Source organism: Pundamilia nyererei, unplaced genomic scaffold, assembly GCF_000239375.1.
Source record: "Pundamilia nyererei isolate P.nyererei 1_Seehausen unplaced genomic scaffold, PunNye1.0 scaffold00038, whole genome shotgun sequence".
Taxonomy (NCBI): domain Eukaryota; kingdom Metazoa; phylum Chordata; class Actinopteri; order Cichliformes; family Cichlidae; genus Pundamilia; species Pundamilia nyererei.
Genome location: NW_005187439.1, coordinates 3,987,745 through 4,009,974, shown reverse-complemented (window position 1 = coordinate 4,009,974; position 22,230 = coordinate 3,987,745). Strand labels below are relative to the sequence as shown.

At 41.1% G+C, this 22,230-nt stretch overlaps 1 protein-coding gene across 3 annotated transcripts in view; it reads right to left on the bottom strand.

Moving 5' to 3' along the window:
• Positions 1-21,877, bottom strand: part of LOC102204493 (metal transporter CNNM4-like) — a 51,622-nt gene extending 29,745 nt beyond the window's left edge. Inside the window, exons 1-3 of one of the 3 annotated variants that reach the window (XM_005730623.2) lie at positions 20,403-21,877; positions 2,159-2,302; positions 1,567-1,701 (exon numbers count right to left, since the gene is read on the bottom strand). In XM_005730623.2, the coding sequence (XP_005730680.1) occupies positions 1,567-1,701; positions 2,159-2,302; positions 20,403-21,804 (1,681 nt within the window). In that variant the 5' untranslated portion in view covers positions 21,805-21,877. The remainder of the gene's footprint in view (positions 1-1,566; positions 1,702-2,158; positions 2,303-20,402) is intronic. The other 2 variants (XM_005730624.2, XM_005730622.2) reach the window with 2 other exon arrangements.
• Between the last annotated feature and the right edge of the window lie 353 nt (positions 21,878-22,230).

Genomic DNA, 22,230 nt, shown 5'->3' with positions numbered 1-22,230 from the left:
AAGATTATTCAGGTAAGGACGAATTGATAATTACATTTTGTTCATGGTCCAACAATCTAATAAGATTTGTTTTTGCGACACATTTTTGTCAAAGGATTGTTTTTAAAATAATGTTAGCGTTTGAATAGTTGAATTAACTACAATTGAAACACTTTTTCAATGAAAAATAAATAAAGTTTTATAAAAATAATACATTGTTTTGATAACTAAACACTTGGTTGAAGTGTTTGTTGAGCAAAAACGCTGCAGAGATGTTTAATGCATGGTGTCCTTGTTTGTTTGTTTTTTGGCATTCCTTTTTTTTTTTTTTAAGTAAATGAGAAAGAAGAAGAACTGTTGAAATATATTTGGTTTACATGGATTTCTCAACCGTCAGGCTGTTGCAATCAGAGCTCAGCTGTAAGTGCTTTGGTCCCCACCCAAACTGCAAACAAAGCCATGGTCACTGCACACTGAGAAGTGAGGCATATATTGCCAATGTTGGAATTCATCATCGGAAAGGCAAACAACCTCCTTTCACTATGGTTTACATAGTTAGTCAGAGTGTTCATCTGTATTGTTGCTGTTGCTGGGATTCAGTGTTTTCAATGATTTCGTAAATCAAAGGTGTAGCTTTTAAATTTTATGTCTACTATTAATGGCTTTTAATATCCTTAAAAAAAACCCAAAAAGCAAAGTCGTCAAGACTGGTGAAGCTAACAGTTATTAGTCCTTAAACCCACATGGAAGCATTTATGTGATAATGCACGTTCTACTGTCTGAAATGTGTCTGTCGACCATCAGTCATACTGCAGGAATGCAGCAGTGCACAAAGGCATTAGAGACATGTTCTCAAATCTGCTGGGAAAGAATCATTAATGTGAACATAACAAAGAAGGACCAAATAAACATGGAAACTTTAACACATTACAGAGATAAATGGAACAACAAAAAAACTATTCCTGTTTGATGAATCAAAAAAGCAACATTAGACCAAGATCCTCAGAAAGAAAACAGAAACTAAGTCAGCAGACACTGACGTTATGCCTCCAGACAAAGCAGACGTGAATACCACAGTGTGTGCCAGGGAAGGAAGTGCTATGTCATGCTAGCAGTGGCTAACTGCCAGATGCAGTGGCTAACTGCCCGATGCAGTTAGCCACTGCTTCATATCAGCTAACACACACTTAGCAGATAGATTCCTACGACTTCTCAAGAGATGTGTGTCATTGGTAGCATTACATGCAGCTGGCTAGAGTCTGTCCAGAGTTGATGGCAGGCACAGGCAGACATGTTGATCGGTCTTAAATAGATCCTAAAAGTAAATAAATCACTCATCACTGCATGCATAGACCTGTCTTTCCTGTCAGATGGTCACATGACAGAATCCTTCACTTACCGACATCCCAAAGGTGTTTTTTGTGCATTTCATATGATAAAATAAAATAAAGTTACATTATGATGGTTTTTTTGAAACACATCCATCAAAATGAAGGAAGCCTACCATAAATCTACTGAGTACACGTAACACTGCGATTACTGACAGTGAATGTGTGTCATTTCCTGTTTCCACACTTCCTTTCTCACCTGTAGCCAGGAAACGATGGGCAGCCAGCAGCAGCTGAGGAGAGATCTTCACCTTAGATTCACTTTCATGTTTAAAGGCAGAGAAGTCTCTCTTGTTTTTGTTGGGTGCCACCTTTTTCCTCGTGCGATTATCAGCTAAGAAGAGCAAAAAAAACAAAAACAAAAACAGAAGAAGCAACATTTATTAATGATCAAATCAATCACTTTTATTGTCACATCACATGTGCAGGTACACTGGTACAGTACATGCGACTGAAATTCTTGTGTGCAAGCTTCACATGCAACAGAGGTGTGCAAAAATACAATAACATAAGAACAGGCAAAGTATAAGAATGGGTAAATCTGAGAATTATATGAATAAATATATGTACAATATAAGAGTGTATGCGCATTACTGAATGTGTATACTAAATATGGATATCTACACGTGTGTGAAATTTACACTTCAGTTAACAGAAACCTGACATTTGTCAGGTAGTCATCCCAAAGCTTGAACAGTAATACTTCAAAGATTTAATAGTGTTACTTAAACTGAAAGTTAAGACAAATTTAGTATAAAGTGATAAAGGAAGACAAACAAAAGCAAACTCACTGTAAAGGTCGGATTCATCCAGAATTTCTGATTTGATAATCTCCTCTATGACGTCTTCCAGGGTGACCAACCCCAACACTTCGTAGAAAGGATCTCCTTCCCCCTCGTTGTTCACCTTCTGGACAATGGCCAGGTGGGATTTTCCTAAATCAGAGAATGAGCCTCATTAGTTGGATTATCAGAGGATTACTTTAACCATTCTGTAAGGCATTATAATTAAATCCACAAGAAGAAGGGTTGTAAGAATAGGGGTAAAACATCTTCCCTCATTAATCTTCTAAATGTCCTATTGTAACTGATTAAAAACTTATATGAATTGAATTATAGAGTAGCAGGAGAGTAGGAGTAGGAGAGTTGCAACAAAGAGGTGCATGGAGCTCTTTTACCTATGATGCAATGATTTAAAAATATTACAGACAGTATTAGTACCACACATGTTTTACTCGAAATTCCTTTCTCACTGTTTATGATCCCATGATGTTTGGTTTCTTCTGTAAACAGAGTAAAAAAAGATGAGGGAGGATAGTTTGATTTGGCACTCGATAAACTGCACCTTAAATGATGTCAGCACCGCACTGCTACACAAACAGCAGCAGGGAACGATATCAAATCAGAGATAGGTAATAAAGTGAAAATGTAGTTATGATGTCAACAATGTAGTTATGCCTTAGTAATGCTGACATAATAAATTCAGGTTAACAGCTAAATATTGTTTCAGCTCTAACCTCTAAAAAGAATATGCATGCTCACTGGTTCATTCATGCTCTTTTAAACGATCATGCAATATAAAATATCAATATTTTATTTTATTATTGTATTAATAGTTTTTTTTCAGTCATAGTTATTGAGGGTGAAAAAAAAAAACATATTTGCGACACAACGTCTAGCTTTATCTTGCAACATAAAAGCCCGTCAGAGTCTCTCTATCAAGACAATCATTTCGGAGTATTCCTATCTGATAACAACTTTTTTCTAACATGAACTCCTCGACCCACACCTTTTGCTTGCAACACAAATAGCCTGTTAATGTGTACAGGTCATTGCAGTTAAAGTTAGGTCCGAACTTTGGTCGTGAATGTTACTGTACAACATAAGAACACACGTACACAATGAGACATGTGTCCCCTGCTCAACTCCTAAAATGAAGAACCCGTCACAGTGCAGATGGTCACTGGTTGGCAGCAGTGCCAAACAAGCCTTGGGAAGCTCTGAATTATTCACCACTCTGACAGAGAAGCATCAGAGAATAGTAGCAATGGTCCCCAAGTGGGTAAATTCCTTGACTCTACCCAGAAGAACCAAAATTGGCAGGAAAAGTCTCAATGACTGACAAACTCGAGCCTTTATTCAAATAAAGGCATACAAACTCTGATGGCTGACAAAGTTTATTCTTTCCATTGATTGGTCAGTTCAATAAAATGAAGAGGGGGAGAATCAGAATCAGAATCAGAATCAGAAAGGGTTTATTGCCAGATGTTGAGCAGGTTTACAACATTAGGAAATTGCTGCGGTGCTTCAGTGCAAACATACTGTCATAAAAATATAAAAATAAGAATAAGAATTAAAAGTGCTAAGTGGATAGATATATACATGATATATACATGAGTGCAGGTGGTGATCAGTGCCAAACATGGAAGCTAATGCTACAAGACAAAAAGCACATAAATAAACCAATAACAGGGGTGGGGGAACTCCAGGCCTCGAGGGCCGGTGTCCTGCAGGTTTAAGATGTTTCCTTGATCCAACACAGCTGATTTAAATGGCTAAATTAGCTCCTCAACATGTCTAGAAGTTCTCCAGAGGCCTGATAATGAACTAATCATTTGACTCAGGTGTGCTGACCTAGCGTGAGATCTAAAACCCGCAGGACACTGGCCTTTGAAGCCTCGATTTGGCCAAGCCTGCAATAAATGTTTTTGAACAGCTAGAGTCCTGACTGTACCCAGCTGTGACGCAACAACCTGAAGAGGGCCCTCAAGACATCCCATAAATACAGATGAAACAATTTTGTTGGGGTGAATTGTCATAAATTTCTCCTTTCTGTTATGCTGGTAAAAAATAGATAAATAAAAGTTTTGATCAGAAGGTTGGTGGTTCGATCCCTGGCTCCTCCAGTCTGCATGTCAAGTATCCTTCGGTGTGGATGTGTGTGAATGTACTTAGAAAACACTATGCATAGAGAAAGTGCTTGTGAGAATGTGTGTGATTGGGTGAATGTGGCGTATTATGTAGAGTGCTTTGAGTACTCCGGGAGAGTAGAAAAGCGCTATATAAGAATCAGTCCATTTACCATTTAACTTACTTTTCCACCCCACATAACTTCAAATCCAATGTGTTTAATAACAACTGGATAGAGATGTGTTATGTCAAAGTTGGACTCAAATCCTTATTTTTCTTGCATATATAACATAGAGATTGACATGCAAATTGCTAGTTTGCAGTACTCCATCTCTCACACAGTCATACACACACAAGCCATTAAGAGATTAGATCTGAGCTGCTGGCCAACAACTCTGACAATTTAATTCCTAAATAAAAGGCGAGCTATCTTCACGGTCAATTAAATAACATTTAAATAACCATCTGCTACACTATAAATACAACATTTATTCACATTTTTCACATAACTTCAAGCTTTTAAGCTGTGATAAAGGATGAAACACTAGAAGAGGCTCTGAATGCGAGAAACCACACAGGTCCATCAGTGGTCTTTGTTGGGAAGCGTGTGATGAATGGAATTTACAAATGACCAGCGATTAAATGTAGACCAAAGGCACTGGGATTTTCCTCTCCGGGAGCATGTCCTTGCTGTTTGTCCTGCAAAATGGATGCTGCTGGCACACTGACACACACTTCACAGTCTCAGCTTTGACCTTGCCTGGTTTTAACTCACGATTAAAAATAAAGGAGCTTTGAAGAATGTGTCCCACTAGGCCGGCTTTACAGTAAAAGTCATTGATATGAAGACATGGCAAGTAGGGGTGGGTGGATGATGTCTGTCTACTTATTTTGGATGCTCATGAGGAAGCTCAACATTCAATTCAATCACAACAACAGTCGCCGCAATGCGCTTTATATTGTACAGTAGATTCTACAATAATAGATACAGAGAAAAACCCAACAATCATATGACCCCCTATGAGCAAGGACTTTGGCGACAGTGGGAAGGAAAAACTCCCTTTTAACAGGAAGAAACCTCCGGCAGAACCAGGCTCAGGGAGGGGCGGAGACCGGTTGGGGTGAGAGACGGAAGACATTGTTCAATGTCAGCTCACAGAAATTGCAAGCAGTTCTCATCTTGGCAGGATCTCATCTTGAGTCATCATTTATCTATCACAATATTTTATATGTTCCCTTTTGTGGGTTTCCCACGCAAATTCTTCCTGATTACATTTTCTCAACTGTATGGGAAAATGAAAGAAACAAAAAAGGGTTATGACTGAAAGAAAAAGAAGCCGTAAAACTTTGAGTTTGAGGTAATATGAGAGCAGCTTAACTAACTTCAAAAGTAGCTATCCTACCTACTTCAGCACTTCAGTTGTATCTTTTCTTTAGTAATTAACATTTTAGCCAACCTCTAATTAAAATAACAAACTCAGTAGTGTTTTATAGTTTTAAGAAACCTCAATAGAAAAGATAAGCTATTCGCTTTATTTTTAGCCCTGTATCAATTACTGGACTGTGCTTGAGTCGATCTGCATGATTTACAGTTCAGTATTATCCTTATCCATCCTTATCCATCCCCCCCCCCCTACATCAACTCTCCTCTGACTGGCTGCCCCTTGAAAACAAAAGATTTGAAGAGGTGATGGGCGGGGCTTCTGTGCTCACTCAGAGCTGCAGAGATCACCATATTATCTATAACTGTTCTGTGTGAAACTATCCCGAAATATGAGTGGAAAAAATGTTGGTAACAGAGTGGTTTGGGTATTTGAGAAGTATACATTCTTTAGCTGATTATTGCTCTTTCCACAGAAGATCACTGCAGCAATGAAAACAGAAGCACTGTAATGGAAAAAGATGCTCCGTGTGTGTGTGTGTGTGTGTGTGTGTGTGTGTGTGTGTGTGTGTGTGTGTGTGTGTGTGACCACACTGTATTGGCAAGTCAATATTTCAGAGGAAGTAGGACCCCAGGAGATACACTTAGCCCCAGTTACTGGAGAGTCTACAGATATTAACAGACACGAAAAACTTTGCACACAAGGAGGTTCATCCGAACACTGGCTGCTTAATGCATTCATCATCTGAGCTGTGTGAGCTGAGGCTACGGTTAAAAAAATAAACACACGTAGCTACTATCCGTACCATCTGTCTGCCCAGCTGATCTTCTTTTGAGATCTGTCACCGAAAGAAAAAAAAAAAAAAAAAAAAGGATAACAGAGCAGCATCCTCACCTCAGGCTCCCACAAAAACACTCAGGTCTCACTTATCAAATGGTGAATCAGAAATGGCAGCAGGGTGTTTCTAATAAAAATCCATCCCTCTGTCATTGTTTTACACAGAGACACTGTTACATTGAAGTGATAGTTGACACCTTAGGAGCTCCTTGACTTTGACAACTTAAAAACTTTAGACTTTGACTCCCCCCCCCCAAAAATGACTTAAATTATTTTATTTAGTAAAAGTGAAAATACAGCCAGAAATTTCTGCCGTGAAGCAATTGTTGTTGTGATTTGGTACTATACAAATTAAATTAAACTAAATTAAAATTGAATTGAATAAATAATACAACAACCATGGGAAAAACTGAGGTTAACTGAGTTTCTCATAGTCTTGGACATGTGAAAATGGGGTGGCAGAGAACAAACTCTGAATTCAGTGATTTACAAGTGACTAAACAGATTTAGCACTCAGCTATTACAGGTAACAAGGTAATTTCTTATGCAATATCGATAAAAAAAAGTGTCAGTACCCTTCAAATCTATGCAATATTTATTGGACAACTGTACAAATATATCAGCTACCAGCCCAGGTTGGTTTTTCTGGACGTTTTGTCTTTAACGTTGCTAATTTAGTGATTTACCCTACCCTGAGAAATCACAATGGTTAGCTTATAAAATGCAGTTAAGTAAATGTCTAGCCAGTGCTGTGTTGTGGAGACCTTGTTTGTGTGGTTAAAGTTAAGTGCTGGTGAGTGAATGTCACCCACCAAATGGCCTGTTCAAAGAAAATAATCCAATAGACAAGACAGTGAATTCTTTCCCACAAAGAACAAGTGTGTCTGCAGCTTTTATTTTCAGCTTGTCCAGTGGCTTTGAAAATGCAATTTACTTGCAGCACTAAACCGATGAACCTCGTTATTAAAAAAATAAATAAAAACCGGCTAGAACATAATATGTCCTCAGTCATTTGAATAGGACGACTGCAGGCTACAAAGCAGGAGACTGTTTTGATAAATCTGTACCCTCCAAAAAACCCACCACAGCCAGATGGTGTAAATTCTTTTTGAGCCTGAGAAAAAACATTAATCACAGACATTCTCTAGAACTGCAGATAAAGTAAGCAAAGCATGCGAAAGCACAGGAGGAGAGCTTGCTAAAACAGGAACTGAGAAACAATCTGACCTTTACCATAAGAACTGAGCTCTGCTCAACTATTAACTGCAGCTTCTCCCTTTTTTGTGGAGCACTTCCACAGCATTTAGTACCAAAGTGTTTAATGCAGCTGCTCTATTTTCATACGACATCTGAAAATTAGTTTGCCCTTATCAGTTTGATAGATCACTAATTAAACTGAATGTATCAATGGCGTTCACACACACACACACACACACAGTCCCAGCAGGTCAGATAACAGTGTAGTTCGTTTCTCTGCCCTCAGGCTTCTATGTCACCAGCCTGTGAACCAGGCCTGCTTGTTGACATGAAATATTGGTGACAAAAAGATGAGGGGGAGAGCAATGAGAAAGGAATGCCACACTTATTCTACCCACACACAAAACACGCCCCACCACATATCAGCAGGACCACAGCTAACAACTTCAAAACATATCCACTGTGAGAGGCTGAAACAAACCCGGAGGGCAGCAGACGCATGTACGCACATTCACACATGCATACACTTGCTCGTTATGTGGGACAGGTCAAACTCTTCAAACCCGTTTTTCCAGTTAAAACTGGGACCCTGTGCAGATAGAGCTACTGTGATCTTAGGGAACAGCAGGGCTGGAAAGTAATGGCTGAAATGGCTGCTGAGCATAGCGGATTCTTTTATAAACAAAACCCTCGACAGAGAGACAGAATCTACTTTATTCACCCTCCTGAGCATTTCTACTTTAAGCAGCAAAATTACAATGAAATGCAGCGAATATTAAGAGTGCTTCGCACAGTAAAACAATTTAATCTGGTAATAAACACAAATGGCTTTTAAGTACTGTAGTGTAGAAGATTATTTAAAAATATGACCAAGTGTTGAGACAAATTACTTATGAAAAATAAAAAAATAGAATGACATGTTAACTGCTTTCAGACACGATACATGTATCGCCTCTCATCACTGGGCTCACCGCACTATAATTCTCCTGCTCATTATCTTAATTAATACGTTTTAATAGCTTTACTCCATGTCTTTCCCCACCTCTCTTTCCCAGTTTCCCTGTCCACTCTCCACCATCCTGCCTTGAACGAGATCTATTAAGCTCACTTCAAGCTTTTATTCATAGACTCTACTTGAGTAGTTTTTGCATGGCTCACAGTTCAAAATATAACCCCTATTTATCTCAAACATGAACTTGATGCTACCCTCACTTCATTCATTGTCTGAATGAAATCATTCTCCTGCCTCCCACCCTCCCTTTCAGCCAACTTTGTTCCAATTGGCAGAGCTGAAGGTGTGTTATGCATTAACCCCTTTCTCCAACATCAAACATCTGTGAACATCTGTCTGAAACCACAAATTAGAGCAGAATAGGGATTATATGAAGATATGTTGACCTCATCATTTGAATGTTTGGCTGTGCTTAGCATGAGAATCCACCTCGCACATATAGTATATATTTTGTCCCCCCTGCCTGCTGTCGGCTGGATGCCCTGGATGTTCCTGTTGACTACGGAGGATTCATTCTTAAGTTGTCTAAGCTCAAGTTATGCGAATTCTGATCCATACGAGTTCCCGAACCTCACGAAACAACATGTTTACACCTTGCTTGGCACAAGCCTTTGAAAATAATAATTTTCAGAGTGCAAAGGTGACATTTTAGCATCCAGTCTGAAAGCCCCTTCAGGGACGTGATACGTGGGCGTAATGACAGTGGGCACAAAGTAGGTGTCTGTGACTGAAACAGCTTCTTTTGGTGTTCACAGAGTGATGTAATGGGTGAGAATGTCCAAAACTGATTAGAGATTTGGACAGCATCTTCTCAGCAACCAGCTTGAGCGGGACTAGACCAGGGGCTGGCAACTCCAGGCCTCAAGGACCGGTGTCCTGCGGGTTTTATATCCAACCCTGGGTCAACGCACCTGAATCAAACAATTAGTTCATTACCAGGCCTCTGGAGAACTTCAAGACATGTTGAGGAGCTAATTTAGCCATTTAAACCAGCTGTGTTGGATCAAGGACACATCTAAAACCTGCAGGACACCGGCCCTCGAGGCCTGGAGTTCCCCCACCCCTGCACATGAATCCAGTCAAGCACATCTAAAGCCCCTTTGTGGCAAACTGCACATGAACTTATAACATGCCAAAAAACTCCCAAATACAAACAAGCCGGTGTAATCCAAAACCAAAACCTTCACTCTTCTCATCCAAAACATGTCAGGAATGACAATGTTGTGTTTATTTTACATGCTATATCACTTACGGGTAATTTGAACTGACAGACAAAGCAATCATGTGTGGCTATGTTTGAGACACAATACATTTCTGCTGAGTTGCTCTTTCTTCGTGCTGACTGATATCATTTTGGCAGTAAGCCGGGAAGTGTTGATGTGACACACTTACACGCGCACGTGCACGTGCACAAAACATATACACCAACTTGGAGTCGCACTGTCAGCACCTCAAGCCACAGCCACAGGGACAAGACAGGAAGAGAGAAAGACGGGGCTGATAAGAACAGAGAAACTCTGTTGATTGCATAAGTGCTGATTAGACAAAACAAAGGTTCTCCACAAGTTCCCTGCCACTTCTGTCTCCTGCTGCAAATAGTGACAATTTTAATGCAGTACATTGATAACGCTTATCGTGTTGTAGTAAGTTTGTTATGACTGCTGCTCCCAAGTACAAGAAGGAACTCTCCATGTCAATTTTAAGCCAGCACAGACAAGGATTTGTTCAAAAGTGTTCATGACGTTTTGACCTTATAGATGTGTAAGAACTTGGTCTCTTTCATAATGGGAACACTGCTCTATGAGAGAAATATGCTTAGCATCATAGCCTAAAAATAGAAAATGTAATGTAAGGACGGGTTTTGAATTCATCTGCCACTGAACCCATTTAACGGATCAAATGTTTTCACGTCTGGATGGCTGACTGTCTTTTCGATTAAGCAACCTTATATGGAGAGAGCCATAAAAATGGCTGTAGACCCATCATTCACGTGGGTTTAATCCCCCATAAATGATATTCAGTCACTGTAGACACTAAAGTCAGCTGACAAGCGTGTGAGCGAGTCAAATTCGATGCGTCGCTGTGTGTGCTTGTGTGCATTTACGCTCTGTGACTCAGCAGAACACCTGAGGGTCTGTCTCTTAAAAATAGAAAGCCAAATATTTGTTGACAGATGAATACAGGCACAACTACCTGTTAAAAAAAATGACAGGAGTGGAGACTGCAGTTGAGCGCCAGCTGGGTAGTTAGTTGGTAGGTAAATATTTTGTCCAAAAACTCTAACATGGCCAAATATACAGACTTCAGAAGCTAAAGATGGTTTTGTAAACCTCAGCATTACAGTGTGAACTTGTTTGGCTTCGACACCAGTAATCCTCCATTACTGCCATGTTAAAAAGACACAAAATCCTGGATAAATAACAATATTTATCTTACCAAAGGAACCCATTTAGAGGGCAACCGCAAGAAACCACCACCTTGCACATACCCATTTGCAAACTGCAATCAGGTCTGTGTGTGTACATGGACAAGTGCCAAGCATGCACACTTACAAAAAAAAATAAAAAAAATGGTGAGCTCTGGCTAGCAGAAAAAGAAAAGGTGCTCTTTTTCTTACAAAAGACAGAACAGTATATGCAGCCACTAAATAATAACAGGACCTTTACAGATTTATAGGGGAAATTCAAAATACACGGTACAGTTCAAAATAATTCTTTATTTAAGGGGACTTCATTTTTTATTTTCAATGGATTTGGGGCAACTGGTCTGTTTGCTCACTACCTAAAACGAGCCCTGTCAGAGAACCATTAAAAAGGCCCAGAGACCAGTAAATGAAACACTGGTGTCTATGGAAAAAAAATGTATTCGCTGAGAAGTTTGCGAGTTGTTACTGGAGGTCGCAGCCCGTCGCTAGCGGAAATCAGGTGCAAAGAGGCAAACAGTGCTGCAGCTCATCTCCGTTTAAGGCCACCCCTTCCTTTAGGCTGGCTTTTTTCTGATAACTTGCATGATTCAAAGAGAAGATTTGAACAGGAAGATTGTGGTTTGTCTGAGACTGACATTTGCGGCATATCCTTTTCTCTGTGACATCATACAGAGACAGGAGTACGGGAAAAACTAGCTTGAAATCTAAAACAGTGATTAGAGTAGTCTGAAGCCTGAGCTTTTGGCTCATTAGGATTGCTGACACAAACACTGACCTGATCATTTGAAACCTTGACCACATTTAATGTGAGCATCCACCGCTGTGGAAACGTACAGCAGGTCCATCTACAGAGTGACAGTCGTGGCCAAAAGTTTTGAGAATGACACAAATATTGGTTTTCACAAAGTTTGCTGCTTCAGTTTTAATTATGGCAACTTGCATTTACTCCAGAATGTTATGAAGAGCGATCAGATGAATTGCACGTTCCCTCTGTGCCATGGAAATTGCATTTCCACTGCGTTTCATTGCTACCATAAAAGGACCTGCTAAGATCATTTGAATAATCTTCTTGTTAACTCAGGTGAGAATGTTGACGTGCAAAAGGCTGGAGATTATTATCGCACGCTGACAGAGTTAGAATAGGAGACTGGATGCATTAATAGGAAGGTGATACTTGAAATCATTGTTTTTCCTTTTAACCATGGTTACCTGGAAGGAAACACGTGCAGCCCTCATTGTGTTGCATAACAAGGGCTTCACAGGCAAGGATGTTGTTGCTACAAAGATTGCAATTAAATCAACCGTTTATCGGATCATCAAGAACTTCAAGGAAAGAGGTTCAAATTGTTGTGAAGAAGGCTTCAGGACACCCAAGAAAGTGCCACCAGTTCAGAGCTTGCTCAGGAAAGGCAGCAGGCACGTAGGAGTGCATCTGCACGCACAGTGAAGCGAAGACTTTTGAAAGATGGCCTGATGTCAAGGAGGGCAGCAAAGAAGCCACTTGTCTCAAAAAACCAAAAAACAACAACAACAACAAAGAAACATCAGGGAAAGACTAGTACTCTGCAAAAAGTACAGCGAGTGGACTGCTAATGGGTTAAAGTCATTTTCTCTGATGAAGCCCCTTTCCAATTGTTTGGGGTAAGTGCATAAAGGACTGTCCGGAGAAGAAAAGGTGAGTGCTGCCATCAGTCCTGTCTCATGCAAATAGTAAAGCATCCCATTTGTAGGGCTGCTTCTCATCAAACGGAGTGGGCTCACTCAAAATTTTACCAAACAACACAGCCATGAATACAGAATGCTACCGAAACATCCTCCGACAGCAACTTCTTCAGGTCCATGGCCAGGAAACTCCACAGACCTTAATCCAATTGAGAACTTGTGGTCAATGCTCAAGAGGCAAGTGGACAAACAAAAACCCAATGATTCTGTCAAACTCCAACCATTGATTATTAAAAAAAAAAAAAAAAAAAAAGAATGGGTTGCCATCAGTCAGGATTTGGTCCAGAAGTTGACTGACAGCATGCCATTGCGAACTGCAGAGGTCTTGAAAAAGAAGGAGCAACACTGCAAATATTGACTCTTTGCATAGACGTGATGTAATTGTCAATAAAAGCCTTTAAGACTTATAAAGTGCGTGTAATTATACTTTGATACATCACAGAAACAACCAACATAAAGATCTAAAAACACTGAAGCAGCAAACTCATTCTCAAAACTTTTGGCTGCGACTGTAAAATGTGTAGGTGTCTTAAAGGGGAGGCGACCGTGGTTCAGGTGGTTGGGAAGCTCATCTGTAACCGGAAGGTCGCCGGTCCGATCCCCCAGCTCTCTCTGTCCTGGTCGTTGAGTTCTTGGGCAAGACACTTTACCCTACCGCCTACTGGTGTTGGCCAGAGGGGCCGATGGCGCGATATGGCAGCCTCGCTTCTGTCAGTCTGCCCCAGGGCAGCTGTGGCTACAACTGTAGTTTGCCTGCATCAGTGTGTGAATGAATAGTGGCATTGTAAAGCGCTTTGGGTGCCTAGAAAAGCGCTATATAAATGCAATCCATTAAAGTGGACTATTCACATATTTATAGACGTGACATTTAGCAATAAAAGAAAAATTGAATATAATGTAAGATTAAAGTTTGTTTTGTTATGTTATAAAAAGAGTGGGAGAAGCCAATAATTTTTTTACAACACAAAGCAAAACGAATGCAAGGGCAGTAAGTAGGTCCAACTTCAAAGTGATTCATAAACAGCTTTTAACTAAAAACCAATTTTTTTTTTCCTTTGGGGGGGGGGGGGTATGAATGTCTGTACGAGGTTCAGTTATCTGTACAATTCCAGCTTTTAGTTGTAACTAACAGTCATTGCACAACCTGGCAACCGCTTTCTACAAAACTGCACATTTGTCTAGAACCATAAGACTATTTGTATTCCAGTAAACCCAATCTCGACCAGGACTTACAGAAACTCTTCCTCTCTAGAAAGTCAAAACAAAAAAACAAGGACAGATGGGAAGAGGCAAAAACTAGGAAACTGGAAAGAACTGGAGGCAGTGATGGGGGGGGCACAGAGCGAGAAAGCGGGAGACGAGAGACACACCCACCATAAAAACAGGAGTGGAGACATAGGTTTGTTCTGACAGCCCTATCATGTTGAGATTGGGTAATCTTTTACTCAACATCATAAAACATTCCTTAGAGGCTCAAATAGAAGCTGTAAATACTGCAGGTTCCCGGGCTCATGTTCACAGCTATTTGACATTTTCTCTAATCCACACAGCATCAAAAGCATACGTACAGGCTCGATTACATACATGCACTCACTTAAATCCTTTTTAAATGGTGCTGAAGGTTCTACAAGGTCTTTTAACTATACAATACACTTTTCATTAGTGATCATGATTGATTACAACTAATAGTTTCTCTTTGCCATCTTAAGAAGGATTTGTTGAACACCCCGTGATGTGAGTATGTCTTTGATCACAACTGTATATCCATGTCTGTGCAAATGTGCAGGGAGTATCACAAGCACCAGCACGAGTGTATCTGTGCTTGCTTCACAGGCACAGAAGTTAAGAGGCTGATGTGTCAGGGCACGTCAAAGCCAACAGTTAAGTTTAGATTAAACAAAAAAGAAAACAAATATCCTCCTCGCCCCTCTGCGAGGGACCACGAGGGTCAGCGTGGACTCAGCGTGCAGTTCTTAATTTCACGCTGAGCTGTCTGCAAAGCAAACAAACCGCCTGCTAGAAAAGTGAACCTGACATTCATGTTGTTTACTGCATTCATGTGAGAATGTAATGCAGTGTAATAAGAGTCCTTGGCCCTGTTCTTTTTATCGGCAGCACTTTGTTTCTTTTTCATGGCTTTGACCCAAACGCAGTGGTCCCAGGAGCTGCTCGTGCTGTCAGGTGGTTGAAACTATGTGCACATATGGAACATCATCAGTGCCTTTCATATTAAATCCAATGTTTTTATACAGTGGATGTTAGAAACGCATACAGACATCTGTGGCTTTTAACTACATCCTTATTTGCCAATAGTTTTCTTACTTAATTATTTCTTCATTTTTTTTAGTTACCCGAGTAATTCACGGATTTAAAAAAAAAAAAGTAAACAAACAGTGCAAACCCACCATCACAAACTTCTGAAGTTTCGATTTTCTTGTTATGTCCAAATGAGGTGGAGAAAGCTGTCAGCTGTTCTAAAAGTACTCACCTCACAGGGTTTGAATTTCAAGCTAATCTTATGAGTTTCTTTTAGAAATCCTTCATTTACACCAAACTCTAACCACTACATGGCCCATAAAATCTCATTTTTAATCTGTTTTGGAAATATACCCACAGCCTAACAGACAAACGGTCATTAAACCAGAGCACACAATAACAGGGTGGGTGGGAGGGGCAGATAAGTGCCCGAACGCCGATAAACTGCAGACAATGTGGACGGCCTTGACAACCACCAACAAAAGCACCAGAGACTCAAGATCATACCCATCGTTAAAAATACTATAGGTTTATACACAAGTCAGAAAACATCAAAGAATTACAAATACAGTAAAGAGAACATAGGACGGACATACAGGTTCCCTTTACTCTGCATTCGTGTGTCCAGCCACACCCATCTTCAAACTCAAACCTTTATCTGGCTTTGAATTATTGTACACACCTGAGACCAGAGGCATTTCACACAAGAACCCTGGACAACATCTGGAAAAACAGGTCTGTGCTTTTGTAGGAGGCTAACTTGAGTTATATTGCACAGTTACACACTACTAGACACTATTGCATTGACAAAAATCTGTCTCCAGACATGCAAACAAAACAAGAAAAAAACCCCACAAAGTAATGCTATTGTGGTTACTGGGTGGAGATTTTGCATCACTGAGCTTGTGGTTAGATGGCAACAATCTATATGTCATAAATTACACACAATCAATCTTCCACAGTGCCGTTACTTCACTGGATGGTTATAAAGATCATTTTGCTTAATTCAAGTATCAAAATATAATGATTTTACTAGTAAACTCACTTCATACTTAAAATGACAACTTCGTGCATGATGATATTGCTTGTGGCGATCCTTCATTGTGACAAGATTAGTATTCCTAATAAAGATTTTCTAAAGAATCTGTCACTTAATCCTAATGCCATTTTCAAAAGACAACTCCTCAGGGGCAAAATGCAAGCCAATAAAATACACGAATTACAACATGTGAGAGTCTGTTGACAGAGTGCACGTGGATCTCCAGGAAATTCGCGGTTCACTTGTGTTTGTGTGCTTTCTAAATTTTGCCTGATGTCCAGTGTGCACTAAGCCAATTACACAAGAGCCACGAGCAAGGCCATTTTACCATCACCTTTTCATTAAATTATAGAGGAACGAGTAATAGAAGTATGGCCTTTAACCATGTTCCATAAACTTATATGAGAGGTTTTAATTTATCAGTGAGTGTTCGGACTTATGTCTGTAGTAGTTAATTATCACAGAAGCAACTAGTTTCTTCTATAGGACGGCTGGGCTATGTAAAATAAAAGAGTGCAGTCCTTGTCTCCTGAGATACCAGGATCTCCAGAGATCCAGAAGGAGCTCAGAGGAGAGCCACCTTTCCTTTGTGTCAAAGGCAGCCTGCTGAGGTGGCTGGAGCATCTAATCAGAATGTCTTATGGGCACCTTCCACTGTGGAGATTTTCCAGGCACACAGCTGACAGGAGACCTCAGTGTAGATCTAGAACTCACTAGAGAGATTATTAATCTCATCCGACCTGCGAGTACCTCAGAAACCTCCCGCGGGAAACTGGAAAAAGCTACTAGGGAAACAAATGTCTGCTTAACCTGCTGCCATCGCAACGTGGATAAGCGGAAGAAAATGTTGGGATGAGGATGAATATCATGTATAAATAAAAGTTAATGTTTCCTTTTATGTCTGCTGTTGCCATTTCCAGTATGTCATTAAAATTTGATGTCATCTAATAAGGTCACTTCATAGTCCATCTGAAATGTCACGTCATGTTGACAGAAAAGGCTAGTGGGAATAACACACACACTCATTTCCTGTGTGTGTGTGAGTGTGTAACAGACACTGGTATCTATTCAAAACAGTCTTGACTATGACTTAATAGCCAAACTCTAAAATCAAAATGTAAATTCAGTGGTTTTGATTACGTGGAGCAAAACCCTGTGAAAAATCTGCGTGTGCGCTTCGAAGCTGCAGGATGCCATCGCTGTGGTAACTGATGCCGAGCTGCAGTGAGAGGAACTCGAGTTGCAGGCAGGGAGCCGGGTCACAGGAGAAGCAGGGGGTGCACAGGAAATTAAGCCTGCACATACTATAACCACGTTAAAGCCGTCCACCACAGCCTGAACATAGGCTCCTCAGTCACAGCGTGAAGGCTGACATGGTAAAGGTAATATTCTGAGGTATGTTCAGACTGTGCAGTGTTTTTGCAGTATTTGCAAGAATGTCGACATAGCAAATATTAAATCATCCCTTACTGTTAAAAACTGTTTTAAAGAACGTTTGAGGTTTTTGTTTTTAATAACTGTCCAGCTTTCATACCAATAGTCATATAAAAACAAACAGATATCACGATTCAATATGTGTTAGCGGAAATAGATAACATCAACTCGCATAACAGCAGCTCTCAGACCACAGATTATCATCTCCTGTAAATAACATTACTTGTGCTGCCTGTCTTGAATTAGCTGAAACCATAACAGAACAGCTAGGTATGCATTTCAGCTGTTTCCGTGAATCCCACTGTGAACCCCCACTCCAACCGACCCAAAGTACAGATACAGAAATGATATGGTTCTTCGTGACTACAGACAAATTTCACTAGGTTTTATGGAACAAATCGCTCACCACATCAAGGTGGACCGCAGCCCTGAAAGTTTCTCTGCATTTCCCAGAAAAGCAGATGTGAGAACCGAATGTTCAGCTTAGTCAGAGCAGACATTATACGGCCAGCTTCTGATATAAGAACAAAGAGGATGATGGGCATCAAGTGCCCTGCCACCTAGATGCTCTTTCTAGGAGACATTCTAGCATAAACCAAACAGTAGTGAGAATGCACCTGAAGGTTTTGTGTTACGTGTGGGGAAAGAGCAGCTTCAAAGAATGTCTAACCCTGATTTTCTCTACACTGGCTGAAGTTTGTGTGAAAAAAGCCTCTTTCCCAACAACCTACATGCAAATCCTGGCCCCTCCACATTGCATGACTAGGATGTCATCAAGGAGAAATGCAGTGACTAGCACTGAGTCTTACTCACAGCAGGCTAATCTACATAAAAGGCATAACATTTGAAAGTACTTGGTTTAACTTTCTGCTGAGAGTCTTTCAAATTATGTCCTTAATTAAATTACACTGACTATAACGTTTGCTTGGCAGAGCAATACTTATTTGACTTGACATTTTAATGTGGTTAAAAAAAAAAAACAATACTCCAGTTAATTTATAAGTGTTTCTAATTGTGTTAAAAAGATGATTAACCTTAAGGTCAGACTGCTGTGTTTCTTTTGTTCCAGCATTCACTTCTGCACAGGTTTAGTCAAGTTCCCCCAAAAATCCGCAACAGTTATTTCAGGGCACTTTTTAGGATTAGGTGAAAATCATAGAAGGTTATAGACGGAAGCCCCAGCAATCCGTCCACCTCACATGAGCAAGCACTTAGCAAGAGCAGGGAGAAAAAAATGAAACCTAACAGGAAGGTGGCCATCTGCCGAAACTAGCGGGGGTGAGAGAAAAAGATGCACAAATTTATTGCCCTTGCTAAATCTCATCAGCTTTTCAGCATATAAGACGACTTGTACAGATGTCATAAACAGATGTTTATCTGTTGCGTTGCATCAGTTCTGCTCTGGCTCAAATGTTTAATCGTAAGATGGTGTGATAAAGAGAAGACATTGAAGTCTTTGAAATCTATTTTAATTTATCATTATTTTTTCTGTCACAATAGAGGGAGAAATAAAGAAGAGCAAAAATAATAAGTACCGGTACTGGAATCAACTATGACTCATAACAGCAACGAGAGGCCCGAACATTTTCTCCACTGTAACCTTCAAACTGAAGACTTTAAAACACACAAACTTCTCATATTGTCAAAATTACTTAAAGAAAATCTCTCTGCCAAGATTTCAACACTGTAAGCACCTAGATTTACAGTGTGTGTGTGTGTGTGTGTGTGTGTGTTTGTATGCACTGCAGTTTATTACCATAGCCTCCCACCTTGCCAGCCGAGCTCACTTCAATGAGCTGCAGATACATCTTGGCCAAATATCACACAGCACTATGCACCACTACAGCAACTCAAAACTCAATTTCCAACACTTGATTAGAGCTAAATGAATTGTTACAGTGAAAGAGACAACATGCCAACAAAGTCCAATGACAGGATATTAATGATACTACGAGATTTAGACACAGTAAGCCAGTGTGTATGTGTGTGTGTCTGTGTCTTTGACCTTCAGATGAGAAGCCTGAGGAAGGAAAAATATACTGCAGCGGGAGATAGCGTCAGTGTTTGTAAATCGTCCTGAGAGCGAGTGTGAACACGTGAGCCTGTGTGTGTGTGTGTGTGTGAGGCAAAAGAGAGAAGTAAAACTGGGAAGTGTTATGGTATCTCAAAACACAAACCTGCCTAGCTTTCACCAGAGAACTTTCTGTCTGTCAAGTGATCAAGAGAACTACAACTACTTCGAGAAATAAACCTACTTATGGAACCTCACAACAACCTTCTGTTAGACAGATATAGCAAATGATTAAGACGACACTTTGATTAACTTGAACGAATACGGGGCATCTACCACTGAGAGACCATCTCTAGACAAAATACTTGACCCACATGCAGGAGTTGTGGTGCAGGTAGGATACATCTCAGGAATTAAACTTTCATTTACTCTTAAATTAAGCGATTTGATAAAGGGAAAGGTTTAAATAAGCAGTGTCACACTTCTACTGAAAAGAGTTGAAAAAATGACCAGTCATACTTTTGAGAGCAAACTTAACCCCTGACTCTGTGGGTACAGATTCCCCTGACTTTGACTTGAAGATGCCAAAACACCAGCTTGACTACTGCATTTTTCAGCATGTGGCTTTCAGAGGTCTTATAAGCGAAAACATTGCTGGAGCTCTGATTACTTCATCGTCTCCTCCATGCACCTAAGAAGTGGATGAAGCTGTACCAGAAACATTTGCTGGCACCGCACACTGCTGAACCAAATCACAGGTTTCACTCCTGCGTTATCACACCATATCACCAGCACCAAGATTTCCACAAACCTTTTTTGAACTCCTCCAGCATGGCGTCCAGCTTGGTGTCGTGGAAGACGAAGTGGACCGGATGGTTGTAGAATTTGGTGATGGTCTTCAAGGTGGTGCAGTCGTCTGGGTCCACGAAGGCCAGATCCTTGACGAAGAGGATGTCCACGATGTTGGAGCGCTCGTCTTCGTACACGGGTATCCTGGTGTAGCCGCTCTCCATGATCTCGGACATGGTGTTGAAGTCCAACACGGCGTCGCTGTGGATCATGAAGCAGTTGTTGATTGGCGTCATGACATCCTCCACTGTTTTAGTCCGGAGCTCAAGCGCTCCTTGGATCATGTTCAGCTCCTCTTTCACCAGGTCATTGTAGGGCTCGGTGACTTTTAACATCTCCACTAGCTTCTCTCTGTTGTACACGGTGCCGATCTCCTGGCCCAGCACGCAGTCGAGGAGTTTGCTAATGGGCCAGGACACAGGGAAAGTCAACAGCATGAACAGCTTGGTGAGGACGATGGTGTTCGCCCCGACTGCTAATCCGTGTCGGGAGCACAGAGCCTGGGGGACAATCTCGCCAAATATTACGATGCCGACAGTGGAGGCGACGACTGCTCCGACCCCGGACTTGGTGAGGTCGTCCAGGAGGATGGTGAGCGTAGTGTTGACCAGGACATTACCGAGCAGCAGTGAGCACAACAGGTAGTTGCCCTTCCTACGAATGGGCTCGATCTTCCGCGCGTACTTCTTCTCCTTCTCTGTGCCGCAGTTCTGCACGATGCGCAATTCCATCGGATCCAGCGCCATCAGTCCCAGGTTGAGCCCGCTGAACATACCGGACAGCACCAGCAGGAAGCAGATGAGGATAATCTGCAGCCAGATGGGCAGGAGGGACTTCTTCGCTTCCACCACGCGCAGCCTGCCGTCTTCTTCGTCCATCAGGTACCACTTCTGATCCCGGGCGTCCAGGACGCACAAGCCGAACACTTTCACCATCTCATTCTTACGGAGCTGCTTGATGCTGAGGGAGACTGTCCCTGAGGTGTTTTCGTCGTTTACCTTCATGGGTCCCCTAATATCAATATCATTCTGATCTTTGGGACAAGTCCTGTTTAACCATTTATCTGAGAAATCATCATCTTCTTTATTACTGACGAACAGTTTACCGAACCCGATGATATCCGAGCTGTTGGGGAACAAGTGGAGCCCGTAGACCCTTAAGGAGATGTCGCTCCCCTCGGTCACCTGAATATCTCCCCTTTCGGTGGTCTCGGCTGGCTTGTCGCTCTTCTCTAGCCTCATGCCGAGTATCCGCGTGGTTTCCCTCGAGTCTGAAACCGAAGCTTCAACCAGCCTCGTCGCAAAAACGTATGAAAACACGAATAAAGTTAACGTAAACCCCCAGCCACTTGAATCTATCGCCATGTTTGTTTCGCTCTCTGCCAACAGGCGAACTGACGTCACCTACTCGTTTCCACAAGCCCGCCTCCAAATTTACATATAAATATCACCCAATCGGAAGCGTTTACGTCACTAAAACTTGGGCCGAGCCCCAACAGTTTCATTTTTTTAAGGTCGACTGACGAAATTTCTTTTAAAGGTGGACCGTGTGGGAGCAGACGAAAATTAACGCATGAATGATAAACATTCACGATAAACAAATTTTACAGTTTTTCTCAGTCGCTTTGGTGCGTTTCTCAGATCAGAATTGAAATTCTCATAACTATTAGTTCAACCTCCACAACACTCAGTCATTTGTGCACATCATAGTAGCAATTTCTCCTCTCTCTGAACAAACTGCAAATGATTTTGGACATGAATCAGTTGCTTCCATACATTTCCCTGCTGCTT